Below are 27,293 nucleotides of genomic sequence, written 5' to 3' on the forward strand. Positions count from 1 at the left end.
GCTTTACTACTGACGTAACCTCTTTGAGCCTTATATTTCTCACTTGTAGAATGTGAATACAAATATTTCCTTATAGGGTTGATGGGAGTATGAAATTGAGACAAAATGTATAATGTACTTAGTGTGACTGGCACATGATGGCTCAGGAAGTGATGATTACTATTATTGCTGTTATTTTACAATGGCCTCTGTGAAGTTTTTTCCAGATGTATTTGAATCTCTTAGTGCATACTTTTCAGATTTATTTGAACCCCTTAGTGTGTGCTTCTCTGTTGGCACTTCACCTAGGCACAGAATACTTGCTTAGTAATTATTATTTCGTTAATTTTGATAAATCCTTAAGGACAGCAACTCTCTTGGTATCCCCTGTGCAACTTATACCTAGCATCTTGCCTTGTGAGAGAAAAAAGTAATTGGTAAATTTGTGACTGAAATTGATAAATAATAGATCATATTCAGTCTGAGTTCTTCTGTTCTTCTGTTGGCAGCAAGCTGATAAACAAATTTCCAGTCCAGGTTATATGAGCTTCAGCTTCTCCTACAGTATCACTTTTACTTGTTTATTTTTTAATTGCTGATACAGATGCATCCATAATAAATATTTGGTTTTTGTGATGCTGAAACACAGTCCCAATTACAAGGCAACTTAGAAGTTAAAACTGAAACTGAAATACAAACAGCTTAACACCAGAAGGAAGCAAAACTATGTATGTCTTTTTGCAACAGCAGTTCTGCAATTGTTTTTATACACTGTAACAACAAAGGTACCAACTTCCTTATTTCACAAATTTAAGTTTGGTTTATATATTTTATTGACATGGTTACTCAACGTCCACATCATTCCATCTGCATCTTCTTCCTACAAACAGTTTTTATTCTACTATTTAGTTATTTCTCCTTTTTTTGTTTCCTATTTCAGAATCAAATTTATTTTACTTGCAAAGTCAGTGGAATATGGTTTGGAACCAGTAGGGCCTCTAACTTAAGCCCAGCACCTGTCAAAGAGAAGTGCAGTATCATTGCTAAGACTTGAACAGTTTATCTCTCAGAATCTTCAATTCCTTTGAATTTCTCAGCTGTTAGTGTAATCTGTTTTATGTGTTTGTTGTAGACTTCCATTATGGATAGATTTCCAAAATAATTCGGGTAGTCAACTGGTATTTTAGCATTCTGGTAACTAACGTGTTTAAAAATCTAAGTCTCTTTTTCATGCAAAGGAGACTGATTTTTGCTTTCAAAAGCATAGGCAGGAAACCTTAGGTTCAAAGGTAGTGAATAATGATGAGCAAATTGCTAGTGATGATACAGCTGCAGCTTCCATAGTGTATTTGTTTGGCTCAGGTACTCTAGAAATGAGAATTCTTAGAATTACATAGCAGAAGTGATATGTTGCCTGGATACCACACTACCAGAGGAATAAAAATGTAGTCAGAGTAAGGGGTTTTATATTTTACAATGAGACAGTGTTAGTGTAAGAAGCATTCCAAATACACCAGTTCTCTTAAACCCATAGCAGACATTTATATGTTAATTCCTCAATGTCTCATTTCCCACCTTTTTTTAAAGGAAGACAATACTCAGGCTAAAACTTTCACCCAAGGATAAAGTCCTGGGGACTTTACAAGAATTTTGTTTTTTGTACTATGTGACGACACGATTGTGAGAATTAAATATAGGAGTGAAAAACCAGAGAAATGGGGCAAAATCCCAGATTAGTCTTTCCTCTTTAAGCATCGGCTTCCCATTTTAGAAACATGCTTTCATCACCACATTCAGCATTAACTTTTTTCTTTCCTCTAACCTGCTCTTCTTTTAAAAAGTATTCTGGGCCGGGCGCAGTGGCTCACACCTGTAATCCTAGCAATTTGTGGGGCCGAGGTGGGTGGATCACCTGAGGTCAGGAGTTTGAGACCAGCCTGGTCAACATGGCGAAACCCCATCTCTACTAAAAATACAAAAATTAGCTGTACATGGTGGCGCACACCTATAATCCCAGCTACTTGGGGGGCTGAGGAAGGAGAATCGCTTGAACCCAGGAGGTGGAGGTCGCAGTGAGCCGAGATGCGCCACTGCACTCCAGCCTGCGTGATGAGAGCAAGACTGCAGCTCAAAAAAAAAAGTATTATGGGCCAGGTGCAGTGGCTCACATCTGTATTCCCAGCACCTTGGGAGGCCAAGGGTGGGCAGGTCACTTGAGGTCAGGAGCTTGAGACAAGCCTGGCCAACATGGAGAAACCCTGTCTCTATCAGAACTCCAAAAATTAGCTGGGTGTGATGGCGGGCACCTGTAATCCCAGCTACTCAGGAGGACAAGGCAGGAGAATCGCTTGAACCCGAGAGGCGGAGGCTGCAGTGAGCTGAGATGGTGCCACTGCACTCCAGCCTGGGCAACAGAGTGAGACTTCACCTCAAAAAAAAAAAAAAAAGTTTTCTACTTTCCCAGAGATGATCAGTTGACATTTGTGCTAGAGTCCTTGAATGGCTGATTCAGCATTTGTGGTATAGGTATTAAGAGTAGTCAAAACTATTAAAAAGGCAAGTTATTGTATTGGAGGCTGCTGTTTTCTTTATTTCTGAAACATCTTTCCTCTCCCATTCATCAGCTCTTCAGCAGCTATCCTGGTGAGTTATTTTTGCTAAATCTTTCCAAGATACAACTAAAATGTTAGCAGGCACTAGCTCAGCCCTCTCCTGCCACCCACTAATTATTCTCATCTCTTCCCTAAATATTAGTACCCTTTTCTTCCAGCCCAGAGCTAGACTTCTGGAGGCTGAGCCTGGGAAAATACTGAATTTCTCTCATTTTTCACTTTTAGGAGGGAATGATTATGGCATATACTTGCAGTGCCATTAGAAGCATTGGCAATCCCTGATCTTTTTGATAATTTAAGGCTTAGAATCATCAAAAGTTCCAGGTTCACATCCTTCTCAAATGGAAGAAATGGAGGAAGTTCCAAGTGTGGTACAATACTGAACTTCCTTTTATCCTTTCTTGATTTTTTTTTTTTTTTTTTTTTTTTTGAGTTGGAGTCTTGCTCTGTCACCCAGGCTGGAGTGCAATGGCACAATCTTGGCTCACTGCAAACTCCACCTGCTGGATTTTCCTACAGGTGCCTGGCACCATGCCCGGCTACCTTCCTTGACATATTAAGAGAAAACTGATCTAATCTCCCTTTCTAGTCCACCCAGTCTTGCAATTCTGGTTTCACATGTTCTCAGAAAGAAAAGACTATAATGGTATATTGGGTAATCTTTCAGCATTCCTAGATCCCTTTTTCTCTAGAAGAATTCTTTCTAAGGACGTTGATAAATGACATGTTGTATTTTCTCCTTCCAGAAATATCTAGCAGGAAAGTCCTTAGAGGCATCTGATTTGAGGGGAAATCCACAATTGCTCCATTATATATTTCTAATGTTTGTCACCAATCCTCATAACATCATGAAGATGGAAAGCTGTTCACAATCCTTTGTCACAAATTTTCATCTCCTTTCATAGTTATTTTGGGCTCAATACAAGTAGTGAGATTAGTATAGAGTGGGAGAAACTCATTTACTCTTCTCCATCTCCCACTATTTCAACTCCTCTTGAAATTAATATCCAAACCTTATGACAAACGAAGTTAAGTCAGAATAAAAGACACATGTTTCCTTTTTTGGAGTTTCTTAGAAGTGGTTAGCTCAGTACATGGTGCAGACAGGTGTAATAAGGCTGTGGGTTCTGCTTGACTGTCTGAATAATTGCAATAATCCAATAAGTTTGCAGAAATGCATAGAAAATTTACAAACAGCATCCCATTTCCTCTTGAAAATTGTGAATCAAAGCACTGATACAAAATATCCCACATGAAAAGTTTTAGGTATATTCACCTCACCTTTCCCCAACCTTCTCACCACAGGTCCTGGTCAACAAATAGATTTGGACTCCTGCTTTCCCTTACTCTGGTCTAAAGGCACAATAAGATGCCTTTTTGGAGATGAATCAGCTTACATCCTTTTGTTTGTTTGGTATCGTAGAGGGAAAGTGCTCATCTGAATCTCTTCCGTGCAATGCTCACTGCTACTTAAATGACCTCTCATCTGGTTCGAGGGGGTTGTGTGGCTGGTGACTTGAGCTCCAATAACTAGGAGAGTCCAAAGGTCCTGACTCCTAGGAAAGCGTGGGAGTCAAGTCCATTGTAATTCAGACCGTTTGGAAGGCTCTGCTCTGGCTGGGGATCATGCTGGGTGTGGTTTCTGCTTTGGTCAGAGTAGCATGGTGGACTTTCTTTGGTTCAGAACCTCTCACCTCTGGCCCCACTAGGCTGTATGCCTGGGTGGCCAGCCCTGGCTGGGGTGCTGCGTCAGTTGACAGTGTCCGCTGGCTGCGTGAGGCACTATTTGCTGTGGAGCGAGTGGAGGAAGAACCAGAGCGTGAGCTCCGAGAGCCTGAGGAAGAGGAGCTGGGTTTCACAAGACGGGCTTTCGGAGCTTCAGCATCTTCTCTGAAGAGAAAAAACAGCAAAGATAAACTTTAACACTGGCAGATGTGTGATTGCTTCCACTATGATTGCCTCCTTCTGAGGTTTCCCAAGCTGTAAACCTCAGATAATACCATCGGAAGGCAACCATTTAGGGACAGAGGTACTTCCTTGTATCTTAAGACTTAATGCTTGGCTCACGCAAATGTATATTTTGTTAGCCCACAGGTCAACTCTATTATACTGGGAGGATAGGATCTTACCATTGAGATGGTCTAGACAGCACTCCTCCTGATTTAGGGTTTGTCTGCATAAACCCTTTCATGACCATGCCCATTCTTCGTTGTATGCCCATTATGAGTAGAAGTGAATCAGAAGTAATACTTTTTTTTTTTGAGACATGCTCTTTCTCTGTCACCCAGGCAGGAGTACAGAGGTGCAATCATGGCTCACTGTAGTCTCAAACTCCTGGGCTAAAGTCATCCTCCTGTCTCAGCCTCCTGAGTAGCTGGGACTACAGGCATGGGCCACCATGCCTGGTTATTTATTTATTTATTTTTCTTAAGTAAAGATGGAGTCTAACTATGTTGACCAGGCTGGTTTCAAACTCCTGGCCTCAAGTAATCCTTCCTCCTCGGCCTCCCAAAGTGCTGGGATTACAGGCATGAGCTACCACGCCCAGCCTAATTTAACTTTTATTTTTTATTTATTTATTTATTTTTTGAGACGGAGTCTCACTCTGTCGCCCAGACTGGAGTGCAGTGGCGCAATCTCAGCTCACTGCAAGCTCCGCCTCCCGGGTTCACGCCATTCTCCTGCCTCAGCCTCTCCGAGTAGCTGGGACTACAGGCGCCCGCCACCACGCCCGGCTAATTTTTTTGTATTTTTAGTAGAGACGGGGTTTCACCGTGGTCTCGATCTCCTGACCTCGTGATCCGCCCGCCTCAGCCTCCCAAAGTGCAGGGATTACAAGCGTGAGCCACTGCGCCCGGCCTAATTTAACTTTTAAGTGTTTGTTGAGGATAAGATACTTTCACAATAAAGTCCAGGTAAGCCATACCCTCTGTCCCTAGGCTGGAACTTCCTACCTACCAGGATAATCCTTTTAACAGATATATGGTTAAGAGAAAACTGGGAACATTTATGTTGGCTGGTCACTAAAGTGCTGGCCCTAAAACAGAAGCCCCGTAAAAGTGGGGATTTGGGAGGTTTACCGAATTTCATTAGGTCGCTCTTCTTCCTCGTATCTTTCTTTGTCTTTCCTTCGGATTAGCAGCCACACCAAGAGGAAAATCAGCAGGGCTCCAGCCACTATGCCTGTCACTGCTCCTGCAACCATGCCGATGCTTTGTACATCTATTTTCTCAGAAGCAAAAGCACAGGTAAAACCAAACATAAGCTAGGAAATACGTTATTAACTCGTTATTAACTCAAAAAACATAAGTTCTGGACAGAATGAGCATTTCCAGGTGTTTTTTTTTTTTTTTTTTTTGAGACGGAGTTTCACTCTTGTTGCCTAGGCTGGGGTGCAATGGCGCGATCTCGGCTCATCACAACCTCCACCTCCTGGGTTCAAGTGATTCTCCTGCCTCAACCTCTTGAGTAGCTGGGATCAGAGGCGTGCGCCACCACACCCAGCTAATTTTGTATTTTTAGTAGAAATGGGATTTCTCTATGTTGGTCAGGCTGGTTGCAAACGCCCGACCTCAGGTGATCCACCCGTCTCAGCCTCCCAAAGTCCTGGGATTGCAGGCGTGAGCCACTGCACCGACCTCCAGGTCTTTATATCTATCTTCCTGAGTAGTTCTGCATTACCCTCTCTTATTGTATGACCAACCCTCTTGATATATTTGCAGTTGTAGTTAGTGAATCACAGACTTCGCCAGCCAGTGGCCAGGGTTATTTTTGGTTGGTTTTTTTTTTTTTTTTTTTTTTTGAGATGGAGTCTTGCTCTGTCCCCCAGACTGGAGTGCAGTGACGCGATCTCGGCTCACTGCAAGCTCCGCTTCCAGGGTTCATGCCATTCTCCTGCCTCAGCCTCCCTAGTAGCTGGGACTACAGGCGCCCGCCACCAGGCCTGGCTATTTTTTTTTTTTTTTGTATTTTTAGTAGAGACGGGGTTTCACCGTGCACTCCAGCCTGGGTGACAGAGTGAGACTCTGTCTCAAAAAGAAAACAGGGTGGGGGTTAGGAAAATGTTAAAAGTGGTCCAAAGAGCATTTGAGAATTTAGAGACAATTTAACAAAGATGTTATGGAGACAATTTAACAAAGATGTTATGGAGACAATTTAACAAAGATTAATATCCATGCCCTGCCTCCTTTTATCTTTCAACTTGGTTTATCCTGCCTTTTTTCAAGACTCAATCTCTAGATGATAAGCCTGGCATACTATTTATTGCACCAAATAAATTTTAACACTGCAAACATGGCTTGCGGATATAGGATTTGGTTCAAAAGTCTGAAGTTACTAAATTGATTAAGGAGAAATAATAATAATAGTTAATGTTATTGAACACCCACTGTATGTCAAGCCCTGTTCCTAGGCAGTTGTAAGTAAATGTGTTCATTTACTAACTTTTCAGAAAAACTCTAAGAGGCCAGGTGCCGTTGCGCACGTCTGTAATCCCAGAACTCTGGGAGGTGAGGAAGGGTGGATCGCCTAAGTCCAGGAGTTCGAGACCAGCCTGGCCAATGTGGCAAAACCCTGTCTCTACAAAAATACAAAAATTAGCCAGGTGTGGTGGCATGTGCTTGTAATTCCAGCTACTCAGGAAGCTGAGGCAGGAGAGTCGCTTGAACCCGGGAGGCAGAGCCTGCAGTGAGCCAAGATTGCACCACTGCACTCCAGCCTGGGCGACAGAGCAAGACCAGAAAAAAAAAAAAAAAAGGAAAAAAAGAAAAACTGTATGAGATAGTTAACTGTTATTCTCCTTTATAGATTGGGAAATATGCCTAAGGTACTACAGAGTTAGTGGTAGCTGTGATTGAAATCCAGGCAGTTATGTGACTCCACAGCTGATGCTCTTAGTCGCCTACTACTGTCTCTCATCTGTACTTGAAGTAAATTGAATTCTTGATTATAACACGTGTACACATGTGTGTGTGCACGAGCACATGCACATACGCACTCACAAACACTCCGTGGAGGGGAGAAACCTCATCTACTTGCCTAGAATGGTAGGTGGCATGTAACTAGCTGCATGGTTTTGTTTGTTTTTGTTTTTAGGCATGGTGTTTATTTAGTACTCTCCTGCATATAGTGAATTTCTTTAGGGGGCTGGCTAATTCATATGTTTGTAAATACAGAGTCAACCGGTGTTTTTTTGTTTTTTTTTTGGTTGGAGTCTCGCCCTGTTGTCCAGGCTGGAGTGCAATGGCACCATCTTGGCTCACTGCAACCTCCACGTCTCAGGCTAAAGTGATTCTCCTGCCTCAGCCTCCTGAGTAGCTGGGATTACAGGCACGCATCAGCACACCTGGCTAATTTTTTGTATCTTTTAGTAGAGATAGGGTTTCACCATGTTGGCCAGGCTGGTCTTGAACTCCTGACCTCGTGATCTGCCTGCCTCGGCCTCCCAAAGTGCTGGGATTACAGGTGTGAGCCGCCACGCAGGGCTGATTTTGTTGTTGTTGTTGTTGTTGTTGTTATTGTTTTGAGAGGGAGTCTCAGTTCGTCACCCAGACTGGAGTGCAGTGGCGTGATCTTGTCTCACTGCAACCTCCGCCTCCCAGGTTCAGGAGATTTTCCTGCCTCAGCCTCCTGAGTAGCTGAGATTACAGGCGCCCACCACCACACCCAGCTAATTTTTGTATTTTAGTAGAAACGGGGTTTCACCATGTTAGCCAGGCTGGTCTCAAACTCCTGACCTCAACCGATCTGCCCACCTGGGCCTCCCAAAGTGCTGGGATTATAGGTGTGAGCCACTGTGCCTGGCCAGTCAATTGTTGAGTGGTCTTTGCAACTACTGAATTTATTTTGGTGATAGCCATATCCTTCTGGAGATAAAGATTTTGACCTTGACCTTACTCATAATTAGAATGTCTTAACATTGATCTACAATGCAAAAACAAAACAATGAAACTAAAACCTCTTTCGATGCTTACACTGTACAGTTACTCGCACCACACAGCTTTCCTTCCCCGCTTCGTTGCCTGCTGTGCACTGGTAGAGTCCAGAGTAGGACATGGTAAGATTCTGCAGCAGAACTCGCCCAGGGTGGTTGTAGTCTGCGCAAGCAGAAAGAACGACTGTAAATCCCTTTAGTGATGGTATCTATATTTATTGTTTACTTTATTGTATCACTGACCTGAGATTCTGTAATGCTATTTGATAAGAATGAAATGATAGAAAAGATATCCTTTGGGAACATGAGAAGAAAGGTAAACATTTTTTTTAAGTTGTAGCACATCCTCAAAAGATACAAAAGATTGTGAACATTTAAGGGATACTAAACATAATATTTAGATACAGTGGATTTATGTAGTACATTTCTTCCAATCTCTTTTACTACTTTTACATGTCATTTGAGGAAAGGAAAGACAGATTTTCTGTTCTAGTTAATAGATTTTAAAAATGGAAGTTCAGGAGGTTCAGCAGGGTATTTCAGGTCACATAGTGAGTTGCTGACAAAGCTGATTTAGAGCTCGTGGATAGAGGACTGTTTTGTTGGCTCAATAGATTGGTAGGAAGATGACTTACCAATCCTAGATTTGGGAGGCAGACGTTCATCCTCTCCCTCTTTCTCTCGGATTCGCTGCCAGTAATACACAATGGGCTCTGTGCCAGAGGATGATTCACACTGCAAAGTCAGGTCACTTCCTTCTGTCAGCTCTCCTTCCAACTCACACTTGGGCTTGGATGGTCTCACTGGCAACAGCAACAACAAGCAAAAGTGTAGTGATTCAAAGATCCCCAAACACCAGATTCAATGGAAAAATTATGTCCTATTGAGTTGCTTCTCCAGCCATCCGTTCTGGTCAACTTTTGAGTGGGGATTCAACTAGCCTTGCTTTACACTACCCCCAGAAAAACATCCACCTCCATCCCCTAAGCACACATATCCCCAACTCCAGTGGTGCTGTTTTAATTTTGGGGGCAGAGGCTGCCTCATTACTTCTCAAAGAAGACATTATTATTGGACATTTTAGGAAAGTTGAGCATGGTTTTACTGATACAGAAGTGTATTAATTTGGAAGCAATTAAGTAGAACTTAGTAGCTCTTGCTGTCAAAAAACAAGTGAATTTGAATCATATCTGAGAGACTTAAATATGAAGATGCCACTTAAATATTAGAGAATATGTTTTGTAATGGACAACTGTGGAAAATTGCTCTTTTATTTTCATCTTTTATTGTGGCTATAATACAGAAGATACACATTTCTTTCCAGGGAACTGGACGAGGTGATCTCTGAATGTATAATACAAAGTACTGAACATGATGTTTTGTACCACTGTGATGCATATGGCCATCCCTCTTAGATACCTTAGAAATAAGCTGTAGACATTCACTTTGGCATCCTGTCTTACCTAAGACTTTTAAGATGACATGGCTCCACACGTAGCGCCCTGAATTCTTAACCTTACAGGTGTACCGGCCCTCATCACTGGGCTTTAGAGGTTCAATCTGCAAGGAGGCGTCTCCTGCCAGGAAATTGGAAGCAAAGGCCACTCGGCCCTTCTGTTCCTCAGTCAGGTTATTGTAGACATGACGACTGGAGTAAGTGATCACCTGTGGGATAGACCAAGGCAGAGTCAAGTAGTGTAACTCTCAGCCTGCCTTTCCTGATGGTATGAAGACGAGGAAAGGGAGTACTCCCAGTGGCATAAAGTAGTCAAGCCTGGGGCTAAGAGTCCAAGAGACCTCTGTTCTAAATAAAAGTTAAAAGTACAGTACACTTGCGCCTAGGCCTTGCCTCTCCTTCCAAAAATAATAACACTTCATATTTGTGTAGCATTTTTAGTTATAAAGTATTATTAAATGCTCAGAACCACCCCATCTTACAGGTAAGGAATTTGAAGTTTGAGTTACATACTGAAGTTCACACAGCTAAGTCAAGGAAAGGAGGAAAATGTACAAGTGTAGAGTTATGCATATATTAAGCATAGACTTGGAAAAGAAACCTCGGGACCCCTCGGGAAGCCAAAGGGAAGGTCGAGCTTGGAACTATGTCTGGCAAACCTGCCTCACATTCTTTTTTTTTTTTTTTTTTTTAAGTATTTGAGAGACTTCTATGAGACAGGACTGTTTACTTGATTTTATTTATTTATTTATTTATTTTTGAGACAGTCTCGCTCTGTCGCCCAGGCTGGAGTGCAGTGGTGCAATCTTGGCTCACTGTAACCTCCACTTCCCGGGTTCAAGTAGTTCTCCTGCCTTAGCCTCCTGAGTAGCTGGGATTACAGGTGTACACCACCATGCCCGGCTAACTTTTGTATTATTGGTAGAGACGGTTTCGCCATGTTGGCCAGGCTGGTCTTGAACTCCTGACCTCAGGTGATCCACTCTCCTTGGCCTCCCAAAGTGCTGAGATTACAGGCATGAGCCACCACGCCTGGCCTGCCTTCCATTCTATTCCTGAGTAAGAAATAAGATAGCTACAAAGATGAAAAAAAAAAAGCTTACAGTACTCCTGCACAATTTGCCCACAAGGAGACTGCTTGTGGAGAAAGGACAGACAGAACTCACAATTATCCCTTTGCACACATGAGATAAATGCATATCTGATTGCTTCCTTTACCCTATTTCACTAAGCCGGACTAATTTTGTTTGTTTGTTTGTTTTTTTGAGACGGAGTCTCACTCTTGTCGCCCAGTCTGGAGTACAATGGTGCGATCCTGGCTCACTGCAACCTCTGCCTCCTGGGTTCAAGCAATTCTTCTGCCTCAGTCTCCTGAGTAGCTGGGATTACAGATGCATGCCACCACGCCTTACTCATTTTTGTATTTTTAGTAGAGCTGGGCTTTCACGCATCTTGGCCAGGCTGGTCTTGAACTCCCGACCTCAGATGATCTGCCTGCCTCAGCCTCCCAAAGTGCTGAGATTACAGGCGTGAGCCACTGCGCCTGGCCCTAATTTTTTATTTTAGTAGAGATGGGGTTTCACCATTCTGGCCAGGCTGGTCTCAAAGTCCTGACCTCAGGTGATCCACCCTCCTCGGCTTCCCAAAGTGCTGGGATTACAGGTGTGAGCCACCGCGCCTGGCAGATCTCTTCTTTGGTTCAAGTGATTTATAATCAAGTGAGATTAACAAGGAAAGACATACAAACAGAAAAAAAGAAACGATTTATTTGAAATAGTATCAAGGAGAGTGTCCCAGAAAAGTTAGTGGCATTTGAGCTAGGCTTTGAGAGGCAAGGAGAAAAGGCCTGGAGGGAGCATTCCAGATACACAAAAGGGCACTAAAAAGGGCATGCAAGCATATGGGCATCTCCCAGGCACATTTCAGCTGCAGCTGTTCCAAATTGTTTCACTCAAGCCCTCAACCCTGCCCTCGATCACGTGATGCTCCACAGCTCCTCAGATCCTTTACTGAGAAGGTTCTCTCAGTCAGATAAAACCTATGAACTCTGACCCAGAAAAAACTCCTATTATTTTGCAGATAATTCCATGGGGTTCCTAGCACTCAAGGGAAAGCCCTCTGCGTTAGGCACAGACGGGGAAGAGCTAGGATCACAGCCCTTCTCCTGGATGTAGTACTTGTTTGTTCTAAATGTTTGTGGGGGCCAGATGCATGGTGGCTCACGCCTGTAATCCAAGCACTTTGGCAGACCAAGGCTGGTGGTTTGCTTGAGCCCAAGAGGTTCAGGCTATAGTGAGCCGAGACTGCACCACTGCACTCCAGCCTGGGTGATAGAGTGAGACCCTGTCTCAACAAATAAAATTTTAAAAAAGAAAAAAAAAATGTAACTGGGTGTGGTGGCTCACACCTGTAATCCCAACATTTTGGGACACCAAGGCGGGCAGATCACTTGAGGTCAGGAGTTCGAGACCAGCCTGGCCAACATGGTGAAACCCCGTCTCTACTAAAAAATACAAAAATTAGGTGGTCTGGCACGGTGGCTCACGCCTGTAATCCCAGTCCTTTGGGAGGCTGAGATGGGCAGATCACCTGAGGTCGGGAGTTTGAGACCAGCCTGACCAACACGATGAAACCCTATCTCTACTAAAAATACAAAATTAGCCGGGCATGGTGGCGCATGCCTATAATCCCAGCTACTCGGGAGGCTGAGAAGCAGGAGAATTGCTTGAACCCGGGAGGCAGAGGTTGCGGTGAGCCGAGATCGTGGCATTGCACAGCAGCCTGGGCAACAAGAGCGAAACTCCATCTCAACAAAAAAAAAAAGAAAAAATGAAAAAAATTAGGTGTAGTGGTATGTGCCTGTAATTCCAGCTACTCAGGAGGCTGAGACAGCAGAATCACTTGAACCTTGGAGGCAGAGATTGCAGTGAGTGGAGATTATGCCACTGCACTCCAGCCTGGGCAACATAAGACTGTCTCAAAAAAATAAAATGAAATAAATAAATATTTGTGGCTGGGCGCGGTGGCTCACGCCTGTAATCCCAGTACTTTGGGAGGCCGAGGTGGCTGGATCACGAGGTCAAGAGATCGAGACCATCCTGGCCAACATGGTGAAACCCAGTCTCTACTAAAAATACAAAAATTAGCTGGGTGTGGTGGCACATGCCTGTAGTCCCAGCTACTAAAGAGGCTGAGGCAGAAGAATCGCGGGAACCCAGGAGGCAGAGGTTCCCGTGAGCCGAGATCACGCCACTGCACTCCAGCCTAGGGACAGAGTGAGACTCTGTCTCAAAACAAGACAAAACAAAACAAAAAAATGTTTATAGGGTATTGTTGGCCCCACATTCTGTTGTACTCCATAGGAAGGGTAGGTTTTGTTTCTTTTTTTTTTTTTCTTTGAGACGGAGTTTTACTCTTTTTGCCCAGGCTGGGGTGCAATGGCGTGATCTTGGCTCACCACAACCTCCACCTCCCGGGTTCAAGTGATTCTCCTGCCTCAGCCTCTCGAGCAGCTGGGATTACAGGCATGTGCCACCACGCCTGGCTAATTTTGTATTTTTAGTAGAGATGGGGTTTCTCCATGTTGGTCAGGCTGGTCTCGAACTCCTGACTTCAGGTAATCTGCCTGCCTGGGCCTCCCAAAGTTCTGGGATTACAGGTGTGAGCCACCATGCCCAGCTGGAAGGGTAGGTTTCTTGGCAGGTGGTAGAGCTGCCTTAGTAATGCAAAATTGCTGGGATAGTTGGAAAAGAAGGAAATGCGTTCACAACAGGAAAAAACTGGAAGCTCTAGAGTTTGTCTCCATTCAAAGACTGAAAGTAAGGGGGCCTTACACCTGGAGATAAGGCAGGTAAGCTTGGAACACTTAATAGGTGCTCTATTAATGTTTCTCTTTCTTTCTGATTTGTCCATATTTCCCCCAGATGCATAATCACCTACAATGAAGTCAGTTTGTACTTTCTAGGAGAATGAAGAGAGGCAAAACCTAGAAGACAGTGAAGCACTGGGTAATTTTTAGGAACTTTGGGGTTTTGTGGGCTTTGAGAGGTGGGTGACCTTTTTGGCCTGAGGGCTTTGGAATTTCTTTCTTGTTTATTTTATTTATTTATTTTTGAGATGGAGTTTCACTCTTGTTGCCCAGGCTGGAGTGCAGTGGCGTAATCTCCACTCATTGCAACCTCCACCTCCTGGGTTCAAGCAATTCTCCTGTCTCAGCGTCCCAAGTAGCTGGGATTACAGGCATGCACCACCACACCAGCTAATTTTGTATTTTTAGTAGAGACGGGGTTTTACCATGTTGATCAGGCTGGTCTCGAACTCCTGACCTCAGGTGATCCACCCGCCTCAGCTTCCCAAAGTGCTGGGATTCCAGGCGTGAGCCATCGCGCCCAGCTGCTTGTTTATTTTAGTATTTGGGTTAGCATCCAGAGATGCCTTTGTCTTGAAATGTATATTTGAGTTTGAAGAATCTTAGTAGCCGTGGTCCAAAGTAGAATCAGGCTGCTTTGGACTGCTAGAAGAACAGTACAGCAAGCACTTTCAAACTATTTTCAACAGACTCACATTAAGAAATACATTTTTCTGGCCCGGGGCTCATGCCTGTAATCCCAGCACTTTGGGAGGCCAAGGCAGGCAGATCACTTGAGGCCAGGAGTTCCAGACCAGCCTGGCCAACATGGTGAAGCCCTGTCTCTACTAAAATTACAAAAATTAGCCAGGCATGGTGGCGCACGCCTGTAGTCCAGCTACTCAGGTGGCTGAGGCAGGAGAATTGCTTGAGCCCAGGAGACAAAGTTTGCAGTGAACCAAGATCATGCCACTGCACTTTAGTCAGAAAAAAAGGAACACATTTTTCTTCATGACACAGCGTACACATATATAACTGAAACATAAGTTTCATGAGTATATGTGCAGTATGCTCTGATATTGTCTAGTCGATGTTAAAAGAAAACAAAATTACCGGGCACAGTGGCTCATGCCTGTAATCCCAGCACTTTGGGAGGCTGAGGCGGGCGGATCACAAGGTCAGGAGATCAAGACCATCCTGGCTAACACGGTGAAACCCCGTCTCTACTAAAAATACAAAAAATTAGCCAAAAAATTAGCCGGGCATGGTGGCGGGAGCCTGTAGTCCCAGCTACTCGGGAGGCTGAGGCAGGAGAATGGTGTGAACCCAGGAGGCGGAGCTTGCAGTGAGCCGAGATCACGCCACTGCACTCCAGCCTGGGCGACAGAGCGAGACTCTGTCTCAAAAAAAAAAAAGAAAAAGAGAAGAAAACAAGGCTGGGCACAGTGGCTCACGCCTGTAATCCCAGCATTTTGGGAGGCCAAGGTGGGCAGATCACCTGAGGTTGGGAGTTCGAGACCAGCTTGACCAACATGGAGAAACCCGTCTCTATTAAAAATACAAAATTAGCCAGGCATGGTGGTGCATGCCTGTAATCCCAGCTACTCGGGAGGCTTAGGCAGGAGAACCCGGGAGGCGGAGGTTGCAGTGATCCAAGATGGCGCCATTGCACTCCAGCCTGGGCAACAAGAGCGAAACTCTGTCTCAAAAAAAAACAACAAAACAAACAAAATTTCTTATCATTTAGGATCCACTAACTGGTTGTGATACAGATTTTGAAAAAACGCTAGGCCGGGCAGGGTGGCTTATGCCTGTAATCTCAGCACTTTGGGAGGCCAAGGCGGGTGGATCACGAGGTCAGGAGATCGAGACCAGCCTGGCCAACATTGTGTAACCCCCGTCTCTACTAAAAAAAAAAAGAAAAAAAAAAAAAATTAGCTGCGCCTGTACTCCCAGGTACTCAGGAGGTGGAGGTTGCGGTGAGCCAAGATTGTGTCACTGCACTCCAGCCTGGCAACAGAGCGAGACTCCGTCTCAAAAAAAAAAAAAAAAGAAAAAACACTGTGCCAGGCTGCAGTGATTGGGATTGCTGGCTGGGAAGTCAAATGATCTCCAAACGGAAGCCTCTCCACTGACAGCTGTGTGCCTGGCTCTCATCACTTATCCTTTCTAAGCCTTAAGATCCTGAACTATAAAAGGGGGCTGTGTTACTTCATAGGATTTTTGTGGGAATGAGATAGTAAGCACTCAAGTAGTAGCATTATCATTTTTATTAGCCTGGTTCTGGGTTCAGGAAGGCCCCTAAGGTTTTAAAAGTTGTTCGGCCCAATACCCAAAGAGTACTAATCATTCTGTTCCCGGAAAGAGCCGGGTCCGGTTGCATTTTCTCATGGCCCAATAACGAGAAGCAGACAAACTAGGAAAGAAGGGAATTTATCACTGTAACCGGATACAGGGAGAAGGTAGGAGATAATTCCACCAGACCAACTCAAAAGTGTACAATTTTCTTCGTGCTTATATAGGTTGGGGTTATGTGCCTATGTGCAGTATAGCATTTGCCTAAGTCTATAGGTAACTAATTTTGTTTCAACTAGAAGGTCAGTGGCCAAAAAAAATGCTTGCTAAGTCTGATTAAGCTGTTAGGGTCCCAGTTTCTTCAAGGCCTATCTACTGTGGTACTGGAGTGATTCATTCATTCATTCTTTCTTTTTTTTTTTGAGACAGAGTTTCATTCTGTCACCCAGGCTGGAGTGCAGTGCCACGATCTTGGCTCACTGCAACCTTTGCCTCCTGCGTTCAAGCGATTCTCATACCTCAGCCTCCCGTGTAGCTAGGACTACAGGCGCATGCCAGCACGTCCATCTAATTTTTGTAGTTTTAGTAGAGACGGGGTTTCGCCAGGTTGGCCAGGCTGGTCTCAAACCCCTGACCTTAAGTGACCTGCCCACCTCAGTCTCCCAAAGTGCTGGGATTACAGGCGTGAGCCACCGTGCCCATCTGGAGTGATTATTCCTATCTTATCTCATTTACAGCTTGGTCTGAAGAGCTGCCTTAGACTTTCCAATAAATCTATTCGAACAACTGCCTTTGTTACCTTGATTCGTCTCAGATTTTGACAACCCAAGACGGGTCCTGGCACTAGGAAAGTGAGACTGTCTCCGTTATTTTGACTTGCTCCAGGATAGGGAGAAGCCCATGCATGTCTCCTACTGACCATGTGTTTATATTTCTAGCTTTGATGTCTGGGCACCGATTTCCCTAGGTTTAATTATTTGCTCAGTGTTAAGGCAGTGCTGTGGAAATTTGTCTGTGTAACTGGAGTGCTGTGCAGGCCTGTCTGTGTGACTGTCATGCAGGCCCATCTGTTTGATTGTTAGGGAGAAATGGCCTGCCACAACTCCACACATTTGTATAGCAAAACTCCCCTGGCTGAAAATCTGTTTCCCATCACCTGTGCACACTGATGAAGGCTTGGCCTTCGGAATGTTACACCTATGCCCGTGCAGTCTGGACCATACCTCATTTTTGACTCCTGCCCTCACATCTCTGAATCTTGTTGTCCCCAAACCTGATGTTTCTTGACTCTGAATAGTGTCTTCTGATAGATCTCAGCTTTGATTATGCAGTTTTTTCTTTCTGAAATGCCTTTTCCTCTTCTATTTTTGCCTCAACAACACCTATATAAGGCCTCAAGGTCAAGCTCAAGGACCACTTTCTGTATATAGTTTTCTCGACTCCCCAGATAGGATGGTGACTCCCTGCTTCAACCTGTGGTGTTTGGGGCATACTGCTACCATAGTGCACAGTACATTCAGGTAGGTCTGACTCCATCTGCTTTTCCTCACTTTCCCTAAAATCTTGTCTCCACACACACACGCACACAAAGACACACACTTTTTTTTTTTTTTTTTTTTTTTTTTTTGAGATGGAGCCTAGCTCTGTCGCCCAGGTTGGAGTGCAGTGGCGCAATCTTGGCTCACTGCAACCTCCACCTCCCGGGTTCAAGTGATTCTTCTGCCTCAGCCTCTCGAGTAGCTGGGACTACAGGCACATACCACCATGCCTGGCTAATTTTTGTATTTTTAGTAGAGACTGGGTTTCACCATATTGGCCAGGCTGGTCTTGAACTCTTGACCTTGTGATCCACCCGCCTTGGCCTCCCAAAGTGCTGGGATTACAGGCGTGAGCCACTGTGCCCGGCCACATTTTTTTTTTTTCCTTTTTTGAGACAGAGACTCGCTCTTTTGCCCAGGCTGGAGTACAGTGACGTGATCTCAGATCTCAGCTCCCTGCAACCTTCGCCTCCTGGGTTCAAGTGATTCTTCTGCCTCAGCCTCCCAAGTAGCTGGAACTACATGTGTGTGCCACCATGCCTGGCTAATTTTTTTGTATTTTTAGTAGAGATGGGGTTTCACCATATTGGTCAAGCTGCTCTCGAGCTCCTGACCTTGTGATCTGCCCACCTCGGCCTCCCAAAGTGCTGAGATTACAGGTGTGAGCCACTGTGCCCGGCTTGACACACACTTTTTTTTTTTTTTTTTGAGATGTTGTCTCATGCTGTCGCCCAGGCTGGAGTGCAATGGTGTGATCTCTGCTCACTGCAACCTCCTCTTCCTGGGTTCAAGCGATTCTCCTGCCTCAGCCTCCTGAGTAGCTGGGACTACAGGCACCTGCCATCACTCCTGGCTAATTTTTGTATTTTTAGTAGAGACGGGGTTTCACCGTGTTGGTCAGGTTGGTCTCAAACTCCTGACCTTGTGATCCGCCAGCCTCATCCTCCCAAAGTGCTGGAATTACAGGTGTGAACTACCACGCCCGGCCATCACACACCTATTTTTAAGAGACAGATCTCACTGTGTTGCCCAGGCCGAGACTGTTTCAATATTTAATGAAGAAAAAAGGGATAACATACAGGCAAGCATCTGACATCTTTGGAAAGGTGAAATTATACAATTGCAAGATAGTCTTTTTTGCGGGGTGAGTATGGAGCTCACTCTGTCACCCAGGCTGGAGGGCAGTGGTGCGATCTCGGCTCACTGTGACCTCTGCCTCACAGGTTCAAGCAATTCTCCTGCCTGTCTCCCAAGTAGCTGGGATTACAGGTGCCTACCACCATGCCTGGCTAATTTTTTTGTGTTTTTAGTCGAGACAGGGTTTCACCATGTTGGCCAGGCCGGTTTTGAACTCTTGACCTCAAATGATCTGCCCATCTCAGCCTCCCAAAGTGCAGGATTACAGGTGTGAGCCACTGCACCTGGCCTATTTTGTTTTTTATCCTAAGAAATGTAGTGTTGAGACTAAGCAGTTCATCAGGGTGTGATGGGAGAAAAATGAGCATCAATTTAGTCCTTTTGCAAACAAATAGAAAAATTAAAAATATGAATTTCAGTGGTTTGGGGCTGTTTGTATTATGTCATTCCTGGTGGACCTGGAACACTTTGTTAGGACTTGTATAGAACAAATGGAGCAGCTCAACTTTCTGGCAGTCATTCTGCTGTGCCATCGCCTGCAGAGCAATCGTAAAACTGCTCTGAATGGAGATGGATGCAGATCTCTCTAGATGTTTTAGATCAGGATTTTTCTGCCATTCGGTGTTTTCTCGGAGAAGAAGCCTACATAGCACATATTACACTTTCACATTATTTATGAAGGTAATACAGCTAGTGGTTCTCAGACCAGGCACTGAGGTCAGGGTGCCTAATTTGTTTTTTGTTCATTTGTTTCGAGATGGTCTCCTTCTGTTACCCAGGCTGGAGTGCAGTGGCACCATCTCTGCTCACTGCTGCCTCGACTTCCCATGCTCCAGCCATTCTCCCACCTTAGCCTCATAAGTGGCTGAGATTATAGGCCTGCGCCACCATGCCCAGCTAATTTTTGTAATTTTAGTAGAGGTGGGGTTTCACCATGTTGCCCAGGCTGGTCTTGAACTCCTGAGCTCAAGTGGAACTCCCTCCTGGGCCTCCCAAAGTGCTGGGATTACAGGCATGAGCCACTGTGCCCGCCCGGCCCAGCCCAGGGTGCCTAATTTGAAAATGCAAATTAGGTGACCTTAGGCAATTTGTTCACTATGTTTGTGTGTTTTCACACATGTGGGCATACCTCAGCTCCTTATTTGTAAAATGGACCCATTAATCCTAGTTATGAGTATTACATTAACAAATTTTAAAAATTGTTTTAGAAATGGGGGTTCTCACTCTGTTGCTCAGGCCATCTGGAACTCCTGGTCTCAAGTAGTCCTCCCACCTTAGCCTCCCGAGTAGCTGGGACTACAGGCACAAGCTACTGCAACTGGCACATATTAAATTACATGAGATAATACATGCTAAACAGATTTGCACCTGGCATATTTATTGGTTTCTTTGTTCCTACCTTTCTACCTACCTCTCCCCCTCCTTTCTTAAAAAAAAATTATTTAAGAGATAGAGTCTCACTGTGTCACCCAGGCTGGTCTCAAACTCCTGGGTTCAAGCAATCCACCCACCTCAGCCTCCTGAGTAGCTGAGATTGCAGACACTAGCCACTGTGCCAGGTTCTTTGTAAAAAATTAAATGTCTTTTCACTATAACCTCTAAGAAGGCAAGGACTATGATGTTTTCTTCACTATTGTATCCTGGAACCTAGCATGGCATACAGTAAGTGCTAAATAAATTCGTGTAATCTGAATGATTGAATAAATGGACATCCTTGCTTCACAGTATCAACTAAAGACAAGTAGGGAATTGTGACTGCTTAAAGCCTTATCAAGGGCTTTTTGAAATCAATAATTAACATCCTAATCCTTATATTCATTTGGCTATATAACCAAGCAAGTCCTTTTTTCTTTAATTCAAATGAAAATATTTGGGTGAAAGTTAGATGTGTGAAACTGTTAATGAGAAAATTATCCAGTGAAACTTTTTTTTTTGAGACAGTCTTGCTCTATGGCCCAGGCTGGAGTGCAATGGCTCGATCTCAGCTCCAAGCTATTCTCCTGCCTCAGCCTCCCGAGTAGCTGGGATTACGGGCAGATGCCACCAGGCTTGGCTTATATTTTTGTATTTTTAGTAGAGACAGAGTTTCACCATGTTGCCCAGCCTGGTCTTGAACTCCTAACCTCAGGTTATCCACCCACCTCGGCCTCCCAAAGTGCTGGGATTACAGGCGCGAGCCACCGCACCTGGCCGAAACTTGTTAAAGATACTAAAACAGACTATTCAAGAGGGGCCACGGTAATAGGTATGAAGACCACTGTGCGTCAGAGATTGGGCTTGACTGATTCCAGCAAGGACAAGGGGAGTTTATAACCAAGGAGCAGGGTGGGGGTCATGAAATTACTAAGAGGGAACATCAGGGCTGAGGGGGTTTCTGGTTGAACCTGCTTGATAGGATTATTATTATAGGCAGGACAGGGTGATAAGATACCAAGAGTGGAGCATTTTCACTAACCTGACTTAGCAGCATTCTTGCTCAAAATGTGTTCTACGAGGGCAGAAAGGGAAGTCCAAGATTAGCTCTAGTCAGAAAGACCTCAGGAACCTGCCTCAAGTGTGATCAAAGAAGAGAATCTATCAGAGTCATTCTTGGATTTTTATTACAGGAACAGGGGCTGTAATAAACATGAACATCACTTCATTCAGAACTGACAGTATCAAATCTAGGCTGACCAAGAAGCTGTTAAAATAAACATACTCAAGGGTCGGGCACAGTGGCTCACGCCTGTAATCCCAGCACTTTGGGAGGCCGAGGCAGGCGGAACACCTGAGGTCAGGAGTTCGAGACCAGCATGGCGACACTCTATCTCTACTAAAAAAACAAAAATTAGCTGGGCGTGGTGGTGGATGCCTGTAATCCCAGCTACTCCAGAGGCTGAGGTGCGAGAATCGCTTGAACCCAGGAGGCGGAGGTGGCAGTGAGCTGAGATGGTGCCACAGCACTCCAGCCTGGGCGACAGAGTGAGACTTCATCTCAAACAACAACAACAAAAATTAGCCGGGCGTAGTGGTGCACGTCTGTAATCCCAGCTGCTCAGGAGGCTGAAGTGGGAGAATCGCTTGAACCCTGTGAGTGGAGGTTGCAGTGAGCTAAGATCGAGCCATTGCACTCCAGCCTGGACAACAGAGTGAGACTCTGTCTCAAAATAAAAAAAAAATCAATAAACCTACTCAGGTTAAAGTGACCTCGCTCTACAGAGAACAGATAGTATCTTAGGATGTTGCTGTATGAGAACAAAATGACAAGCAATATCAATATAATGAGGTGATGTAGACAGCTATTTAAGCAAGTTAAACTACAACAGTGATCCTGAAATCTGTTTTCAGTGAAAATCTTAGCTCTTCCCAACATAAACCATGTTATAAAATTAGTGGTATAGACAGAGAAGAGGAAAGGACAACTTTTTTCTTTCTTTTGCTTTTGTTTTGTTTTTGTTTTTTTAGAGACAGTGTCTGGCTCTTTTGCCCAGGCTGGAGTACAGTGGTGTGATCTCAGCTCACTGCGGCCTTGACCTCCTGGGCTCAAGCGATCCTTCTGCACTCAGGCAATCCTCCTGCACTCAAGCAATCCTCCTGCTTCAGGCCTCCTGAGAAGCTGGGACTATGGGCATGTGTCATCATATCTGGCTAATTAAAAAAAATTTTTTTGGTACAGAGGGAGTCTCACTTTGTTGCCCAGGCTGGTCTTGAACTCCTGGGCTCAAGCAGTTCACCCCACTCAGGCTCCCAAAGTGTTGGGATTACAGGTGTGAGTCACTGCACCCGGCCTGACAACTTCTTATTTATTTAGAGACAGGGTCTTGATATGTTGCCCAGGCTCAAGTACAGTGGCTATTCACAGGTGTGATCATAGCTCACTGCAGCCTTGCACTCCTGGGCTCAAGTGATCCTCCCACCTCAGCCTCCCAAGTGGCTGACACTCCAGGTATGTGCCACCACATCTGGCTAATTTTTCTTTCTTTCTTTTTTTTTGAGATGGAGTCTTGCCGTGTCACCCAGGCTGGAGTAGAGTGGCATGATCTCAGCTCACTGCAACCTCCGCCTCCTGGGTTTAAGTGATTCTCCTGCCTCAGCCTCCCAAGTAGCTGGGATTACAGGCATAGGCCACCACACCCGGCTATTATTAGTAGAGACAAGGTTTCACCATGTTGGCCAGGCTGGTCTCGAACTCCTGACCTCAGGTGATCCACCTGCCTTGGCCTCCCAAAATGCTGAGATTATAGGTGTGAGCCACCGCACCCAGCAATACTCTTTCTTCTCTGTAGTTTTGTATCTAAAGTCTTTCAAGTAAAAGCCAGATGAAAAAGGAATTCCAGCTCTTTCAGAGCCAACAAGAAAGACTGGAAGACTGAAGAAAGGCAAATGCAGGAGGACAAGAAGGAGGAGGGACTCCAGCCAGGTGTCTACTTACCACTTTTTGGTTCCCTTCATTATCGGTGAGCAGCCATTCAATATCCAGAGTGTCTTTTTCTGGAAGCCCCAGTTGATGGTGGCAGGGCAAAGTGACCTTTTCCTCTGCCACTCTCCTGATCTCAGTGTGAGTCCCCAAGGTTCCAACATAGTAGGAAACTGGAAGAAGAAAATCTTTAATGAGTAATGCAGAGACTGGATGGCAATGTGTGGGGAACAAATATGACAACAAAGAATTATGGGATGTTCCCATGGGCAAGGGCATGTCGAGGGGTTGCAAGAGTCCTAGACCAGGAGTACTAGAAGTCTGGTCTCACACTGGCTCCTCTGTTAACTGAATTCATCACGTCTTCTTTAACCACCCCAAATTACATCCTACTAGTGCCTGTCTTTCTTACCTTACTTGGTCTTTATGAACAATGAAATTGCTCATGTTAACTTTTTTTTTTGAGATGGATTTTCACTCTTGTCGCCCAGGCTGGAGTGCAATAGCATGATCTCGGCTCACTGCAACCTCTGCCTCCTGAGTTCAAGTGATTCTCCTGCCTTAGCCTCCCGAGTAGCTGGAATTACAGGCTCTTGCCACCACACCCAGCTAATTTTTGTATTTTTAGTAGAGACGGGGTTTCACTATGTTGGCCAGGCTGGTCTCGAGCTCCTAACTTCAGGTGATCCACCCGCCTTGGCCTTCCAAAGTGCTGGGATTATAAGCATGAGCCACCGTGCTCGGCCTGTTTGTTTGTTTGTTTGTTTGTTTGTTTTTAGAGAGATTGGGTGTCTCTCTGTTGCCCAGGCTGGAGTGCAGTGGTGCAATCATGGCTTATTGCACCCTCCACCTCACCAATTCAAGCGATCCTCCCACCTCAGCCTCCAGAGAAGCTGAGACTATAGGCACATGCCACCATGCTGGCTAATTTTTTTTTTTTTTGAGATGGAGTCTCGCTCTGTCATCCAGGCTGGAGTGCAGTGGCGCAATCACTGCAACCTCCTCCCCCCAGGTTCAAGCGATTCTCCTGCCTCAGCCTCCCAAGTAGCTGGGATTACAGGCGTGCTGTAATTTTTGTACTTTTTAGTAGAGATGGGGTTTCACCATCTTGGCCAGGCTAGTCTTGAACTCTTGACCTCACGATCCACCCTCCTCAGCCTCCCAAAGTGCTGGGATTACAGGCGTGAGCCACCATGTCTGGCCATGCCAGCTAATTTTTTGTAGAGATGGGGTCTTGCTCTGTTATTATGCCAGGTCCCAGGTTACTTCTGGGCTGAAGTGATTCTCCAACCTTGGTCTCACAAAGTGCTGGAATTGCAGGCATGAGCCACCATGCCTGGAAACAACTGTGTTTTTTGATCTTTCTGTCTTCTATTAGCAGAGGCTTCCGAGAAGATGATACTCATGGAAACTGCACTAAGTTGCCCAGAAACTCATGTTCTTAAGTTATAGAGTCATAGCCTTTTGAAGCTGGAGAAAACCTTAGAGATGAACCTTCTTACTTTCTTTAAGTCTAGTAACAGTTGTTGCTGACCAGTAGCATGTATTTAGAAGGATGAAAAGATAATTACACAAATAGTGTAGTATAAAGGGAAATTATTGATGATCAAAGGGCTATGCAAATTTAGAGGAGAGAAATTATAGGCAATTAATTATAGGGTTCAGGAAAAGCTGAAATCCTTCCAGGTTGTGTAAATATTAGAAACAGAGTATGTAAATCATCTAGTATAGTGTTTAGCACTGAGTGACTCTGAATAAAAGGCAATTTATTTTATTATGGAGAAGGTGACATTTGATATGGAGCTTGGAAAATGGAATTCATGTGGATAGAATAGAGGAGGAGGAAAGGTGTTAAGATGTTGGGGGAGATGACGGGATCAAAGGCACAGGATGGGAGAGGCGGTGGGGGCAGATATTCAGTGAATGGTAATAGTTCAGCTTGGCTGGTGTGAAGAAGAAATGTGGAAAAATAAAACAAATTACGCTGGAAAAGTGAAGCAGTTGATGGGATAAAAATCCTTTCTTGCCGCAGTGAGCACAGTGACATGATCTCTTGCTTAAGGAAGAGATAATTTAGGAGTTGTGTGTTGAATGCATAGGAAAAAGGGAAATATTGAGACATACATTTGTGAAAATGCTATTAAATTTTTCCAAGTAAGAGATATTGCCCTAGGATAGTGGTGAAGGTAGTAAAAAACAGATGATGGATTTGCGAGGTAATGTGAATAGTCAAAACTACGGAATACAGCAACTGACTGGATCTAAGAGGAGAAAGAAAAAGGATTCAAAAGCAAAGATTGGGCCGGGCACGGTGGCTCACGCCTGTAATCCCAGCACTTTGGGAGGCCGAGGAGGGCAGATCACCTGAGGTCAGGAGTTTGAGACCAGCCTGGCCAACCATGGCCAACATGGTGAAACCCCATCTCTACTAAAAATACAACATTTAGCTGGGCCTGTGTGTGGGTGCCTGTAATCCCAGCTACTACAGAGGCTGAGGCTGGAGAATCGCTTGAACCCAGGAGGCAGAGGTTGCAGTGAGCCGAGATCGCACCATTGCACTCTAGCCTGGGTGACAGAGCGAGACTCCCTCTCAGAAAAAAAAAGCAAGGATTGTTTTCAAGCTTGCATGACTGGTAGGATGGTGATCACAGTAGCAGTGATGGGGAAGCCAGGAGTACGATGTATTTTATTTGGGGGTGAGCTGGGGAGGGTAGGCACTGAGTTTAGATTCAAGTCCATTGTGATGCAGGCATCTGTCCAACAGGCATCCCTGTGTTCTTTCCCCAACCACGGGGCCTCCCTTTCCACTGCTGATGCTCACACAGCTCCGCAAATAGTGTCCACCCTCAGTTGTTGTGTTAGAGGAAGTCACAGCCCTGCTTTGCTTTACTTCTTCATTTTTCGTTTCTCTTGTGCCTCTAAATGAAGCTCTTGGAAATACTTCTGTTCCATCCGTTATGCCTGGGCTAAACTGTCTCAGGTCCCTTAATTTCTCTGCTTATTCCCAAAAACACTTTTTTTCCTCCCACTGAGACAGGAAGTCAGGGGTTGGCATCCTCCCCAAAATAGGCTTCAATACCAGGTCACGGGCTGGGTTCCAGGTTGCTCCTTAGAGCCTTCCTAGAGACAGGTTACTACCCTCCTCCCCCACCGCCTGCCCCCTGGCCCCCAACCTCTCTGTGAGTGCAGAAATACCTTGGGGAACAAGTGGGCTCTTACAAGGAGTTCCTGCCTCCCTTAGAGACACATATTCTTGTATTCTCCCAAGTTCTATCTTCCATTCTCTGTAGTTTCCTGTCAGATGGTTTCAAAATATGAAACAGCCTTTTTCTTTTCTTTCGAGATGGAGTCTCACTCTGTCACCCAGGCTGGAGTGCAGTGGCATCTCAGCTCACTGCAACCTCTGCCTCCCAGGTTCAAGGGATTGTCCTGTCTCAGTCTCTGGAGTAGCTGAGATTATAGGCGTGTGCCACACCGGCTGATTTTTTTGTATTTTTAGTAGAGACGGGGCTTCACCATGTTAGCCAGGCTGGTCTCGAACTTCTGAGCTCAGGTGATCCGCCTGCCTAGGCCTCCCAAAGTGCTGGGATTACAGGCGTGAGCCACCAAACCCAGCCTCCCTGTTTATTTTCTAATTCTCTAATTCCCTGTTTATTTACCAAAATTGGTTAGCGGCCAATCTGTGGGAAGGAAAGGGGCTTCCGGTATTCTTGCTTTCAGGGAAATGAGATGAGGAAGAATGGAGCAGGGGAGATTGTGCTTCATTCTACAGCAAGGCTGCTTGGGCTGAGACTGCAGGGGAGGAGCCCTCAGAGGCATCTGAAACGGCCTTTGCAAGTGTTATATCAATGGGAAAATTATAACAGTAAGCTAAACTAACCCACCCTGAATCTTCCCTTTCCCTTAATTATTCCTGGGCTATTGGGCCAAGCTAACTTTGGAAGACATTTAGCTTATAGTTTAAATGATAATAGGCCTTGCCCAAAACTCAACCGATTTTGCAAAGCTAATGGGAGGCCATCAGGCTGGGAAGGAGAGGAGACTAAATCCTGGTAAAGTACAGGCCTAAGCCATTGTCAGCCATTACTCCAGAGGTTATAA

At 45.0% G+C, this 27,293-nt stretch overlaps 1 protein-coding gene across 3 annotated transcripts in view; it reads right to left on the reverse strand.

Moving 5' to 3' along the window:
* Positions 1–517: 517 nt before the first annotated feature.
* Positions 518–27,293, reverse strand: part of CLMP (CXADR like membrane protein) — a 112,201-nt gene continuing 85,425 nt past the window's right edge. The window contains exons 2-7 of one of the 3 annotated variants that reach the window (XM_063636609.1): positions 23,208–23,365; positions 9,987–10,188; positions 9,159–9,326; positions 8,564–8,686; positions 5,672–5,813; positions 518–4,481 (exon numbers count right to left, since the gene is read on the reverse strand). In XM_063636609.1, the coding sequence (XP_063492679.1) occupies positions 4,181–4,481; positions 5,672–5,813; positions 8,564–8,686; positions 9,159–9,326; positions 9,987–10,188; positions 23,208–23,365 (1,094 nt within the window). In that variant the 3' untranslated portion in view covers positions 518–4,180. Of the gene's footprint in view, positions 4,482–5,671; positions 5,814–8,563; positions 8,687–9,158; positions 9,327–9,986; positions 10,189–23,207; positions 24,178–27,293 lie in introns of those variants that run through there. The other 2 variants (XM_055273540.2, XM_055273539.2) reach the window with 2 other exon arrangements.

This window comes from Symphalangus syndactylus, chromosome 3, assembly GCF_028878055.3.
Source record: "Symphalangus syndactylus isolate Jambi chromosome 3, NHGRI_mSymSyn1-v2.1_pri, whole genome shotgun sequence".
NCBI lineage: Eukaryota > Metazoa > Chordata > Mammalia > Primates > Hylobatidae > Symphalangus > Symphalangus syndactylus.